At 39.8% G+C, this 14,946-nt stretch overlaps 1 gene segment (V, D, J or C); it reads left to right on the top strand.

Moving 5' to 3' along the window:
- The first annotated feature begins 1,101 nt into the window (after nucleotides 1-1,101).
- Nucleotides 1,102-7,447, top strand: LOC118565304. The segment is given in 2 exon segments: nucleotides 1,102-1,157; nucleotides 6,982-7,447. A coding segment is annotated over 1 exon segment (255 nt).
- The last annotated feature ends 7,499 nt before the right edge of the window (nucleotides 7,448-14,946 follow it).

Below are 14,946 nucleotides of genomic sequence, written 5' to 3'. Positions count from 1 at the left end.
CGTAGCACTAATATAAATGATTTAATCATTTATGCAGACGCTCTGTGTGCCCTGATGAAGGTTCACTCACCTCAGCATGCCAAAAGTCTGCAGCCACACCAATGGATGACTCTCCACCTACTTTCTGATCATCCCTAATTATATCATCATGTAGGAGAACTCCATTTAAAGTCTCTACTCTCAGTCATAGACTGTTGTTATTATTCTTCTCCTCCTCTTCTTTCTCTTCATCCTTGCTGACCAACATTAGGCCAATTTCCGCCAGCATCAATAGCGGTCGTTGTTCACCCTGTTCTCAATCAATCTGATATGGAGATCATGTTATCGTCTTACATGGTAAATTTGGCAAACGTTTTCCTGATGCAGCATTTATCCAGGCTTGTGACCAAACCCTGAATAGGACACAGGACAATCTGCCCCTGTGAGGCAGCATTGCATTGAATAGTAGTTTATCAGAGTGATTTATTAAGTTATTAATCTAAACTCTTTTCCTTAGACTAACAACTGCTATATACAATAATTTATTAGGGGGATAAAACATGCTAACATTATTTATAATCCTGTGTGCTGTAAATAAAAGTATCAGTTACGTAATAATAAAATCATTATAATTATGAGTAGTTTACATCCAGATTTAAAATATTTTTATATGACAGAGGCAGCAGATTTTATTGATGAAGTTTGTTTTCATGAAAGCGAGTGAGCCGTGTCTCTACAGTCAGAGGTTTTTGTACGGCGGCTCAATGAGTTTGTATCACTGTGGTACACGTTTGGTGGAGGAACCAGACTGGAGGTTGGAAGTAAGTCAAGTTTAAAGCTACTCTTTTATAAACAACATTCTTGTTTAGTCAATGTTTTTTTTTTCAAATAAAACCTGGAAAAATTATGTATATTTTCTGTTTCAAACAAACAGAACATTTAGAAAAATAAAGAAGTTTTGTTAACAAAAATCTGAAATCTGAATTTGTAGATAATTAGGAATTGCTTCAGGGTGAAACATAGACACATTTTATAGGTGTTTTATCTAAATTGTAGGTTTGGTTTAGTCTAAAGTCAGAGAGCCGTGTCTCTACAGTCAGAGGTTTTTGTACGGCGGCTCAATGAGTTTGTATCACTGTGGTGGACTTTTGGTGGAGGAACCAGACTGGATGTTGGAAGTAAGTCACAGTAAAAGCTTGTTTTCAGTAATAATTGTCTCTTAAGAGTATCTCACTTTGATAAAATAATTGGATAATTTTGGTGGATATTCTGAGGCTGAAGGTTTATTTTAGTGTGAAAATGTATGAAAACTGTGTCTTTCTGCAGTCAAAGGTTTCTGTACAGCAGCTCGATTCAATTCAATTCAATTTTATTTATATAGCGCCAAATCATGAAACATGTCATCTCAAGGCACTTTACAAAGTCAAGTTCAATCATATTATACAGATTGGGTCAGATTATACAGATTGGTCAAAAATTTCCTATATAAGGAAACCAGTTGATTGCATCAAAGTCCCGACAAGCAGCATTCACTCCTGGGGAACCGTAGAGCCACAGGAAGAGTCATCTGCATTGTACATGGCTTTGCTGCAATCCCTCATACTGAGCAAGCATGAAGCGACAGTGGGAAGAAAAACCACCCATTAACGGGAAAAAAAACCTCCGGCAGAACCGGGCTCAGTATGAACGGTCATCTGCCTCGACCGACTGGGGTTACAGAAGACAGAACAGAGACACAACAAGAGAAACAAAAAAGCACAGAAGCACACATTGATCTAGTAATCTGTTCTACATTAGATGGTAGTAGCAGGTGAGCCGTCTTCTCTGGATGATGTCACAGTTAACAGAACGCCAGACCAGGTGTACCTACTATGAAGAGAAAAGAGAGAGAACAGAAAGTTAAAGCAGAAATGACAACACATAATGCATAATTGAAGAACAGTAGAACTCAATATAGTGAGAAAATTAGATCCTGATATACTCCAGTAACCTAAGCCTATAGCAGTAAAACTATAAAGGTAGCTGAGAGTAACATGAGTCACTAGTTATAATTTTTGTCAAAAAGAAAAGTTTTAAGCCTAGTCTTAAAAGTAGACAGGGTGTCTGCCTCACGGACCAAAACTGGGAGTTGGTTCCACAGGAGAGGAGCCTGATAGCTAAAGGATCTGCCTCCCATTCTACTTTTAGAGACTCTAGGAACCACCAGCAGACCTGCAGTCTGAGAGCGAAGTGCTCTGTTAGGAACATACGGGGTAATCAGAGCTCTGATATATGATGGAGCTTGATTATTAAGGGCTTTATACGTTAGAAGAAGAATTTTAAATTCTATTCTTGATTTAACAGGAAGCCAATGAAGGGAAGCTAAAATTGGAGAAATATGATCCCTCTTGTTGATTTTCATCAGAACTCTTGCTGCAGCATTTTGGATCAGCTGAAGGCTTTGAACTGCATTTTGTGGACTTCCTGATAGTAAAGAATTACAATAGTCCAGCCTTGAAGTAACAAATGCATGGACCAGTTTTTCAGCATCACTCCTGGACAGAATGTTTCTAATTTTGGCGATATTCCGGAGGTGAAAAAAGGAAACTCTGGAAACCTGTTTAATATGGGATTTAAATGACATGTCTTGGTCAAAAATAACACCAAGATTTTTTACTTTATTACCAGAGGCCAGGTTAATGCCACCCAGATTAAGTGATTGGTTAAGAAGTTTATTTTTTGAGGACTCTGGCCCAAAGATTAAAACTTCGGTCTTGTCAGAATTTAGATGCAGGAAATTTAAAGTCATCCAGCTTTTGATGTCATCAAGACATGACTGCAGTCGAAGTAATTGATTGGATTCATCAGGATTTATGGATAAATATAGCTGAGTATCATCAGCATAACAGTGGAAATTAATCCCATGCTGTCTGATAATTTTGCCTATCGGAAGCATATATATAGTAAAGAGAATTGGTCCAAGGACTGAACCCTGTGGTACGCCACAGGTGACCCTAGAGTTTGAGGAAGATTTATTATTAACATGAACAAATTGGAATCTGTCTGACAGATAAGATTTAAACCAGCCTAATGCTTTCCCCTTAATCCCTACAGTATGTTCAAGTCTTTGTAGGAGAATATTGTGATCAACTGTATCAAACGCAGCACTGAGATCTAACAGGACAAGTATAGACACAAGTCCATTATCTGAGGCCATGAGAATATCATTAGTGACCTTCACCAGAGCTGTTTCAGTGCTATGATGAGCTCTGAAGCCTGACTGAAACTCCTCAAGTAGGTCATTACTTTGTAAATGTTCACAAAGTTGATTAGCAACTACTTTCTCAAGAATTTTAGATAAGAAAAGAAGATTAGATATAGGTCTGTAATTTACTAACTCATCTTGATCAAGAGAAGGTTTCTTAAGTAAAGGTTTAATAACAGCTACTTTCAAAACCTGTGGTACATATCCATTTACTAAGGATAGATTAATCATGTCTAAAATAGTGCCACTGATCAAAGGGAATATGTCCTTAAACAACTTGGTTGGGATTGGGTCTAACATACAGGTAGAAGGTTTAGATGAAGCTAAAATTTTAGATAGCTCAGAAAGCTCTACTGCTTCTAAACAGTTCAAACACTGCGCAGATTCTAAAGATTCCTCCAATGCTGCCTCACTTACTGAGGACGAGGTAATCATGTTTGGGAGGATGCCAATTATTTTATTTTTAATGGCATCAATTTTATTTATGAAGAATCCCATAAAATCATTACTACTAAGAGCTAAGGGAATGGATGGATCAACAGAGCTGTGGCTCTGGGTAAGTTTGGCAACTGTACTAAAGAGAAATCTAGGATTATTTTTATTCTCTTCAATTAATGATGAAAAATATGCTACTCTAACTCTGCGGAGGGTCTTGTTATACAACAATAGTCTGTCCCTCCAGATTAAGTAGGATTCCTCTTGGTGTGTAGAGCGCCATTTTCTCTCCAATTTCCTAACATTGTGCTTCAAGGAACGCAGCTCTGAATTAAACCAAGGAGCCAGCTTCCTGTGAATAATCACCTTCTTTTTCAAGGGAGCTACATTGTCTAATGCAGAACGCAATGAGGAAGTCACATTGTTAGCAAAGGTATCGATTTGTGAATGGGAAGAAACAGCAATGCTGCCATCTACAGGGCATTTCTGCAATACTGAGGATATTAAGAAGGGGACAGACTCTTTAAGTTTTGATACAGCATTATCCGATAAAAATCTACTATAATGGAACCCTCTTTTGGGGGTGGAGAATTCAGTTAGATTAAACTCAAATGTTATTAAAAAGTGATCAGACAGGACAGGGTTGTGAGAGAATACTGTTAATTCTTCACAATCAATGCCATATGTCAGAACAACGTCTAAAGTATGGAGCCGAGAGTGCGTCGGTTTATGCACATTTTGAACAAAACCAATTGAATCTAGGATAGTTTTAAAGGCTACACTAAGGTTATCACATTCAGTGTCAACATGGATGTTAAAATCACCCACTATAATAACCTTATCAGTATTTAACACCAAATCAGATAAGAAATCTGACAACTCATCCAAAAACTGAGTGTAAGGGCCTGGTGGACGATACAAAACAACAAACAGAAGAGGTTTTATTGCTTTGCAGTTTGGATGAGGGAAACTGAGGGTTAAATGTTCAAAAGAACTGTAATTATTAGTTGGCCTGGGACTAATTAATAAATCAGACTGAAAGATAGTTGCCACTCCTCCTCCTCTTCCCACAGATCTGGGAATGTGGAAATTTGAATAACTGGAGGGGGTTGACTCATTTATACTAACGTAGTCCTCTTGTAGCCAGGTTTCTGTGAGACAAAACAAATCAATCTGATTATCAGAAATCAATTCATTAACTAACAAAGTCTTTGGAGGGAGAGACCTTATATTTAATAGACCACATTTTATAATTTTATTTTTAGGTTCAAGGTGAACCATATTGATTTTTATTAGGTTTTTATGATTTGTTCCTTTTAGATCAGTTTTTGATCTGTTAAGTTTTGGCCGTGGGAAAGACACCGTCTCAATAGGATAATGGGTGGGTAACAGTACAGAAGCTGCAGAGAGGTGTGTTAAACTACGGCTCTGCTTCCTGGTCTGGACCCTGGGTTGTCAGCATTTAGGAGAACTAATAAATCCGGCCAGATTCCTAGAAAGAAGAGCTGCACCATCCAAAGTAGGATGGATGCCGTCTCTCCGGATCAGACCAGGTTTTCCCCAGAAAGTTCTCCAGTTATCAATGTAGCCCACGTCGTTTTCTGGACACCACCTAGACAACCAGCGGTTGAATGATGACATGCGGCTAAACATGTCATCACTGGTCAGATCAGGCAGGGGACCAGAGAAAATTACAGAGTCCGACATAGTTTTAGCAAACTCACAAACCGAAGCAACACCAACTTTGGTGACCTCTGATCGGCGTGACCGGGTGCCATTACCGCCAGCGTGAATAACAATTTTGCGGTATTTACGCTTATCCTTAGCCAGTAGTTTTAGGTAGGATTCTATGTCGCCTGTTTTGGCCCCTGGTAGGCATTTAACTATGGTCCCTGGTTTCTTTAGTGCCACATTTCTCATTATGGAGCTGCCAATAATTAAGGTCGGCTCCTCGGCGAGATTGTCGCTCAGAGGGGAAAATTTATTAGAAACGCAGATGGGTTGGTGGTGATCTGGGGTCTGTAATCTAGAGCTATGCTTCCTACGAACCGTCACCCAGCCAGCCTGGTTACCAGGCTGCTCGGGTGCTACTGCTTTAGGTTCGCTACGTGAAGTTACTCTATGCGGCTCCGCGCTAGCAAAAGAGCGGCTATCAGCTGGTTTTTCAACAGCACGGAGCCGGGTCTCCAATTCTGACACCCTCGCCTCCAAAGCTACAAAAACACTACATTTATTACATGTACCATCATCACTAAAGGAGGCAGAGGAATAACTGAACATCTGACACAGAGAGCAGCAGATAGGAGACTTAGTCAGAGCCGGAGAAGCCATTATGAGGCTAAGGCTTGGCTAGCGCTAGGCTAACGCTAGGCTAAAGCTAGGCTAACGCCCTATTACCACGCCAAAGAACAAACCGTGTGAAACACGAGGAGTTCCCAAACGTGATGAGCAGCCACAGACAATGTTTTAAAAGTGCTTATGTTTGGAAACAGATGTTACAGCAAAGAGGTTTAAAGATAAAAAGCGAGAGAGCCTGGAGCAAAGCTCCGTCGTTCACACAGCAACAACAGGAAGTGACGCAATACGCCTTACCGCAAACAGGAAGTCCGCGAGCCCCGATCAGTTTGTATGTCTGTGGAGGACTTTGGGTCGTGGAATCAGCCTCTGTGAATGTTTAGATGTTTTTTAGTTATAGTTCTGTGTCCTGTTGAAAGTAGAATTTATATCTTTATTTTTATTATTTTCTTAGAATGTGTTTTAAATAAGACCATAAAGCAGGGGTTAAAGTGTAAAGCAACACTGGAAGTAAAATGTAAACAATTTGAAGAGTAATTGTCATGACAATAAGGATCAGTCGTCCAAGAACGTACATTTTGTTTCTGAGATACTTGAAGCATAATCTCAAAGTATTGATGAAAGACATGAGAAAACTTCTGATATTGATCAGAGCTTCTGAACAGTTTAAATGTATTTGAAATGTTACTATATGATATATAGAACTGTATATAAACTTTTATTCCCTTTTGTAAAGAAAATGACAACCGATGTTATTTTGAATGTCAGGTAAAAACGTAATATATTGCTTCTACATTTCAGTACTGATATATTTTAGTTCAAACTGTATTCTCAGTCTTCCTGAGCTGATATGCATGAACAATTTTAAAAAGGGAAGTGAAACAGAGCGTGAGCTGAGTGGCTGTTAGAACAGAAAGACATCTGTCAGAAACTTCTTTAGGGAGAAAATCAACTCTAACAGGACAAGAGTTGAAATGACTGTTGTTAGATTCTAGATCCTGTCCTCTAACCTGATTGGTGTCTCCTAGGTGATGCCCGTCCCACCCTGACAGTGCTGCCCCCCTCCAGTGAGGAGCTGCAGCAGGGGAAGGCCACCCTCATGTGTCTGGCCAACAAGGGCTTCCCCTCAGACTGGAGTCTGTCCTGGACGCTGGACGGCAGCAGCAGCTTCACCTGGGAAGAAAACAAGAGCCGAGTGGTGCTGCAGAAGGACGGCCTCTACAGCTGGAGCAGCACCCTGAGGCTCCCTGCAGACCAGTGGAGGAAGGTGGGCTCTGTGACCTGTGAGGCCTCCAAGGGCTCCCAGCCTGCAGTCACACAGACGCTGACCAGAGACCAGTGTTCCCAGTCCTGAGCTCATTCACTGGGAGTTTGCTGGTCTTTTTCTGCTACTGCTCTGTTTTTGCTCTTCAATCGTTTCTCTCAGTGTTTCTTCCATAAGTGTTCATCTGTTCATGTACAACTTGATGATTGAAATAAAAACAACAAAAATAATTGTGGCTTTACTTTATCACTTAAATATATTAATTGTTTTACTAGAACTGTTGCACTGGACATTTTCAATTTAGGCATTTAAACAGCTTAGAATTTCCTTTTGGCTCTATTTTAGACAAAAGTTTTATGATTTAGCACAAAATTTAGCACAAAATTTATTCAAGAGTTTTAATGAGGAGCTCGACTCTGTGGAGGACAAAGTTTGTGGATCTACAACAGCAGCTGGACTCCACAGCTGTTCATGATCATGGAGCTTACCTTTAACTGTCTGGCAGGTTTGACTCAAGAAAATGACACAGCTTTATTAACAGTATTCAGCTCTACATATCTGTGTGAGCAGATTTTCTCTCCCATGAGGAGTGTCCTCAGCGCCTCCTGTAGTCGTCTGACTGCTGGACACTCAGAGACCTGTGTGCTCCTTAAAGTTACTAAGTGTGATCCCCGTAAAGCAGAAATGGCAAACACAAAGCGGGGACAGAGATCTCATTAAGTATGTTCCTGCCACAGAGGAAAAGGAACTAGGAGTATATAACATTATCTTGAAATAAGTGTATTTGTCCTTTAACATAAATCCCCCTAAATTAGCTGAAAATCTACATAAGATAAACAGGATCTATTTAATGTTATATTTCTTAATGATCACAAATTACTTGACACAGATAATCTGTGTTAAGTGTAGTTCATTTTGGGATCGACTTCTATATTGATTCAAACATCTGATCCTCTGTGAAAACCAGATTAAAATGTATTCACATTCAGTCTGAATGAGTTCGTTCATTGATTGTTTTCCCCTGTGTGAACACAACTTGGCTGTTGAAAGTGTCGCTCTGACAGAATCTCAGCCTGAACTTTATTGATGGTCAGAGTGAAGTCAGAGTTTGATCTACTGCCTCTGAAATAATAAGCAGCTGGAGAGTTAAGGACTAGAACAATTGTATCACTGTTTAAAGAACAGAACGTTAGGATATGTGTTCAGCAAAGAGAGATAAATCTTAATCTGGTTGTTAACAATGTTTTCTATAATGCATACCTAAATGCTGATATTTTATTTAAATCTCAGGTCAAATTTTATTGTCCACAACATAGTTTTTACAAGTCTATTAAAATATTCAAATACATAAATTAACTTCAAAGCTTCCCATGAAACCAGTAATATTACTGGGAACTATTCATGTGAATGTATTTTTGAGGAACAATATTGCCATAAATGATTGTTACTCTGTGTGTGTCTGTGTTTAGTGAGCTGTGTCAGAGTCTGCTGTGACATTCAGCTGCAGTTTCTGTTCAGTCTGACTGAGGGAGGTTTTTGTACGACTGTTTTTCACTGTGTGAACACAGCCTGACCGCTGATTTCATGATAACTCTGACAGTAGTAAACTGCAGCATCTTCAGCCTGAACTCCACTGATGGTCAGAGTGAAGTCAGAGTTTGATCCACTGCCTGTAAAACGACTTGGAGTCCCTGATGCTCGAGTGCTGGTATAATAAATGAGCAACTTAGGAGTTTGTCCATCTTTCTGTTGATACCAGGCTACATGGATATTGCCATAAGCATCCTGACTGGTTCTGCAGGGGATCCTGGCAGATCCTCCCAGATCAGCTGTCACTGCTGCAGGCTGAGTCACTGTGACCTGACCTCTGGACTCTGAGGACACAGAGACAAAAACATAAAGCAGCTTGATGGTTTTGTGGGCTTCCTTTCAGAGGGACAGATGTTGATAGAGGAGAGGAGTTTGATCCTCTGGACTTTACCTGTGAAGCAGCAGCAGAGGAGAGTCCAGATGAGGACGCAGATCAAAGTCATGTTTTTGATGAGGAGGATTTCTGTGTCTTCTGTTGTGATGAAGGACAGCTGTCAGTCCTCCAGTGTTCAACTCTCAGGACTATAAACTCTCCCAGAGCACTGGAGCATGGTGCTTCTGATGCAAAGTGCCTCTCTATGGAAATGCTCTGGCTTAGTCCAGCAGCGACTGAAATCTGTGTAACAGAATCATTTATCAGTAACTCAATTAGGTTCTGCATTATTATTTATTTTAGACATTTTGTCCTGTTGTTTCCTTTGCAAAACAGATTTTCCATTCATTTTCCACCATACAACTTATAAATTATCATTCTATCTCCAAAATTATAGGTATATCTCAATTGAAACATGGCTTTTAAGATCAGATTTAATTTAACCTCAGTAAATATCAACCTTCAAGCAAGTATTAAACATAAGCATAATTAAGTCCATATTTCTCTATAACAAATGTTTTTTTTGTTTGTTTGTTTGTTTTTTGCAGTCAGGTCTAATACTAATCTTCTACCAAATGAAATATGTTTACATCAGCTGTAAACACGGAAATTACCGTATTTACCTGGACTAAATGTTTGAAAACCAGTCTGTGTGCATTTTATCAATATGTTTCACTTAATGTAAATATGAGTGTTTTTTTGATTTTTTTTTTTTTCATTTTATTCATGTAATTTTTTTATCTGAATTTTGGAGAAGTTGGCAGAGGACAGTGATATTCATCTGTTGGGGTAGCAGCATCAGAGCTACTGACTTAAAGAAGCTTAACAAGCTTATAAAGGTGGTCGGCTCTGTTCTGAGACCCTCCTTTTAGCCTTTTAGTTTACCCTGAGCTATCTCTACAGTTATGCGGCTATAGACTTAGGCTGCTGGAGGTAATCAGGGTCTATTTTCTCCCTCTGCTAGGCTCTACTTCTGTTCTCCAATTGGTTGTTGTCATTTCAGCTTTTAACTTTTTGTCTTCTCTCTTTCTTTTCTTCATAGTAGGTACAACTGGTCTGGCGTTCTGTTAGCTGCGACATCATCCAGGGAAGACAGATCACCCACCATATGACATAGAAAGGAGTCCTGGATCAATGTGTCTGTGCTTGTTTGTCTTTCTTGTTGTGTCTATGCTCTGTCTTTTTCAACAGTTTCCTTTTTAATAGTGGGTTAAGGCAGATTCATACTGAGCCTTGTTCTGCTGGAGGTTTTCCTCCTTGTTAAAGATGTGTTTTCCTTTCCACTGTCGCTTCATGCTTGCTCAGTATGAGGGATTGCTGCAAAGCCATGGACAATGCAGACGACTGTCCCTGTGCCTCTATGCTTCTTCAGGAGGAGTGACTGCTGATCGTCAAGACTTGATGCAATCAACTGGGTTGATTTAGATTGGATTTTTTTTTTTTTATCAATCTGTATAATCTGACCTAGTCTGTATAATCTGATTGAATGAGAATTTGGAAAAGTGCCTTAAGATGAAATGTTTCATGAATTGGCACTCTATAAATAAAATTTAATTGAATTGAATTATAGAGATGATTTTACAAAGGATTCTGCAAAAAATAAAGAACACTCTGGACAACCTTAAACATTCTTATCAGCAGACTGTTGTAAAACAACAGAGTATCTTTAGTCAGAGATTTTTCTAGATCTGCTGTAAAACAGACGGCTACAGGAAATGCTTCCCTCCTGCAGCCATCAGCATCTACAACCACCCATTAAAGAAACCCTATGAGTTACATAAGTATTTAATTTCCCTTTGATTAATATAGTGTTTCTGAATTCAGTTCAATTCAAATTGAGATCAAATCTAGAAGAATCCATTTGGTGGAACCTGATTTTAATTTGATGGTGAAAGAAAAAATCATCTCAGTACTTTAACATGTCTTGTCATGGTTATGTAATGAGACTCAGAAGGAGGGCCACCACAGAGACAGGTATACGGTTTAGAATGTTTATTGTAAAGACAGGGTGTTGGCTTGGGAATGGTTCTGACTGGTGTGTCCGTCGGGGTTCCACTGGAGAGAGAGTGAGAAGACTGGTGAACAGAGGCAGGAGCAGATATGTCCGAAAGTCAGAGGGGAACTCACTGGGTTCCAGGCTGATATCCAGTCCGGGGAGGGTGATGTCCAGGATCCGGGAGGAGGTGCGGGTCTGGTGAACTCTCTCAGGGTTCTGCTGTGTTGGAGGCAAGGCAAGGCAAGGCAAATTTATTTATATAGCACAATTCAGTACAAAGACAATGCAAAGTGCTTTACATGATTAAAACATAGCAAAATAAAACAGAATAAGAGCAAGTAGGAATAAAATATAGATAGAAAATAGAACAAAAAAGTGGTGATTCAGTTAACTAGGACAGTTGAAGGCAATTTTAAACAAATGTGTTTTTAATCCTGATTTAAAAGAACTCAGGCTTTCCGCACTTTTACAGTTTTCTGGAAGTTTGTTCCAGATAATTGGAGCATAGGAACTAAAAGCTGCTTCTCCATGTTTGGTTCTGGTTCTAGGTATGCAGAGCAGGCTGGAGTCAGAAGACCTGAGTGGTCTGGATGGTTTATACGCTGATAACAAGTCTGTGATGTATTTAGGAGCTAAGCCATTTAAGGATTTATAGACTAACAGAAGTATTTTAAAGTCTATTCTCTGAGATACAGGGAGCCAGTGTAAGGACTTTAGAACTGGGGTGATGTGCTCTACTTTCTTAGTCTTAGTGAGGACGCGGGCAGCAGCGTTCTGGATCAGCTGCAGCTGTCTGATCCACTTTTTAGGAAGTCCTGTGAAAACACCGTTGCAGTAATCAATTCGACTAAAAATAAACGCATGGATTAGTTTTTCTAGATCCTGCTGAGACATCAGTCCTTTAATCCTAGAAATGTTCTTCAGGTGATAGAAAGCCGACCTTGTAACTGTCTTTAGATGCTTTTGAAGGTTCAGGTCTGAGTCCATCACTACACCCAGGTTTCGGGCCTGATTTGTGGTTTTTAGCTGAAGCGACTGAAGCTGTGTGCTAACTTTTGATCTTTCCTCTATTGGTCCAAATATTATTACTTCAGTTTTGTTTTTATTCAATTGGAGAAAATTTTGGCACATCCACGTATTGATTTCTTCTAGGCATTTACTCAGTGCCTGAATTGGTTCATAGTCACCTGGTGACATGGTGATGTAGAGCTGTGTGTCGTCTGCATAGTTATGGTAGCTGATGTTGTTATTTTTTATTATCTGGGCTAGAGGGAGCATGTAGATATTGAAAAGGAGGGGACCCAGAATGGACCCTTGGGGAACCCCAAATGGGATTTTTGTCATCTCTGATGTAAAGTTACCTACTGTTACAAAAAAGTCCCTGTCCTTTAAGTAGGATTTAAACCAGTTGAGTGCTGTACCAGAGAGGCCGACCCAGTTCTCCAGGCGTTCTAACAGAATGGAGTGATCGACAGTATCAAATGCTGCACTAAGGTCCAATAGTACCAGCACGGTGGTTCTTCCACAGTCTGTATTTATATGGATGTCATTAAACACCTTGATAAGGGCGGTCTCTGTACTGTGGTGAGCACGGAAACCTGACTGGAAAACGTCAAATCGGCTGGTCGTTGTTAAGAAGGTGTTTAATTGTTGAAACACAGCTTTTTCAATAATCTTACTGATAAAGGGGAGGTTTGAGATGGGCCTGTAGTTCTGGAGTAGAAGTTTGTCTAAATTATTCTTTTTCAGCAGTGGTTTGATAATTGCTGTTTTTAGGGACTGGGGGAAAACACCTGACAGGAGGGACGTGTTTATTATCTGAGTCAAATCAGACGCTATGACAGGTAAAACTTTTTTAAAGAAAGCTGTGGGTAGAACATCAAGACAGCATGAAGAGGAACTTAGCTGCTGAATGATCTGCTCTAAGCTTTTGTAGTTTATTTGGCTGAATTGGGACATTTTGTCAGGATAAGTTCCAGCTGAGTACGGCTTTGGTTCTGGAGCTGGTGTGGAAGTACAAACTGATCCTCTAATTTTTAGGATTTTCTCAGTAAAGAAGTTAGCAAATTCATTGCAGGCCCTGGTGGAGTGGAGTTCTGAAGCCACGGACACAGGAGGATTTGTTAACCTGTCGACTGTGGAAAATAAGACACGAGCATTATTAATGTTTTTCTTAATGATCTCAGAGAAGAAAGATTCTCTTGCATTTTTCAATTGTAAGTTATATCTGTTAAGTCTCTCTTTATAGATGTCATAGTGAACCAGGAGTCTATTCTTTCTCCACCTGCGTTCAGCTTTTCGACATTCCCTCTTTTCACTTCTAACTGATGGAGCATTTCTCCAAGGAGATTTTTTCTTCCCGGAAACAACTTTCACTTTAACTGGAGCAATGCAGTCAATGATGTCTGAGACTTTAGACTGAAAGTTATCTACTAGCTCATCTACTGAGTTGCAGCCCAAGGTTGAAGTAGCAGAGTAAGCTTGAATAAAAGTTTCAGTGGCATTGTCCTTAAAGGTGCGTTTTCTTACGATGTCCCTTTGGCTAAATGAGTCACTGGTAATGATACATTCAAAGGTAACGGAGAAGTGATCGGATAGAGCAACATCAGTTACATTGACGTTAGAAATGTTTAGACCTTTAGTGATGATTAAGTCTAAAATATGCCCCTGCTTGTGTGTTGGCTGTTTAACATGCTGAGTTAAACCAAAGTTTCTAAGTGTGTCACACAGTTCTTTTGCACTTCTGTCTTCAGGGTTGTCAACGTGAAAGTTGAAGTCTCCCACAATAATTAAACAGTCATAATCAACACAAATCACAGACAAGAGGTCACTAAAATCATTAAAAAAGTTTGATGTGGACTTAGGAGGCCTGTAAACATTCAGAAACATAGTTCGTACCGGGCTCTTTACCTTGAGAGCCAAATGTTCAAAAGAGTCAAATTTTCCCAAAAACACCTTTTTACACTTTAGTGAATCATTAAACAATGTTGCTACTCCTCCACCTTTCCTTTGCTGTCTGCTCTCACAAAGGAAATTGTAGTTTGGAGGTGTTGACTCCAGCAGTATTACTTCTTCATTAGATTCATGTAACCATGTTTCTGTTAAAAACATAACATCAAGATTGTTGTCAATAATAAAGTCATTAATTAAAAGGGATTTTCCTGACAGAGATCTAATGTTTAATAAACCTAGTTTATATGATTTGGTGGTTGATGATGTCTCTGTGGCAGGTTGCATCTGACAGTTAATGACTTTCAAGTATTTGTTCCTGTTTATCCTTTTGTTTTTCTTTTTTCTGCCACGAATCATCACAGATATTCCGTAATTCCCGGGAAAAGACCCAAGCTGATTCTTGAAGCTGTCTTGTCTGATAAACGTGCAGCGAGGGCCCGCTGTGTATCACAGCGAAGTAATCTGAAGGTCTTGAGGACAGGCATGTTCCGTGATACGTAGAGGAGGATCTGGGGCTCTGCGGCCTTTGGAAGATGCTGGTTTAGTCACAGAGCTGTGGCTATATGGAGAGGATGTCATCTGTAGGCCAATCTTAAATACTTTGTTCATGTTGGGAGAAAATTCCAGAAAAGGAACCTCTGGGCTTTGTGGAGAGGAAGGCGAGGCGGGTGTAGTCCGGACCGGTGTTTGTGACGATGGATTTTCTTGGTCCTCTCTTTGTCCTGCTAACATCTGGGATGAATCCTCCTGTAGCTCTGAGAAAGCCTCTTTCTGTGTCATCTTTCTGGCCATGTTTATCTTGGCTTGTTCAGGCTGCA

This window comes from Fundulus heteroclitus, chromosome 13 (genome assembly GCF_011125445.2).
Source record: "Fundulus heteroclitus isolate FHET01 chromosome 13, MU-UCD_Fhet_4.1, whole genome shotgun sequence".
Classification (NCBI taxonomy): domain Eukaryota; kingdom Metazoa; phylum Chordata; class Actinopteri; order Cyprinodontiformes; family Fundulidae; genus Fundulus; species Fundulus heteroclitus.
The sequence above is the reverse complement of the archived record's forward strand: the minus strand, read 5'-3'. Positions and strand labels throughout refer to the sequence as shown.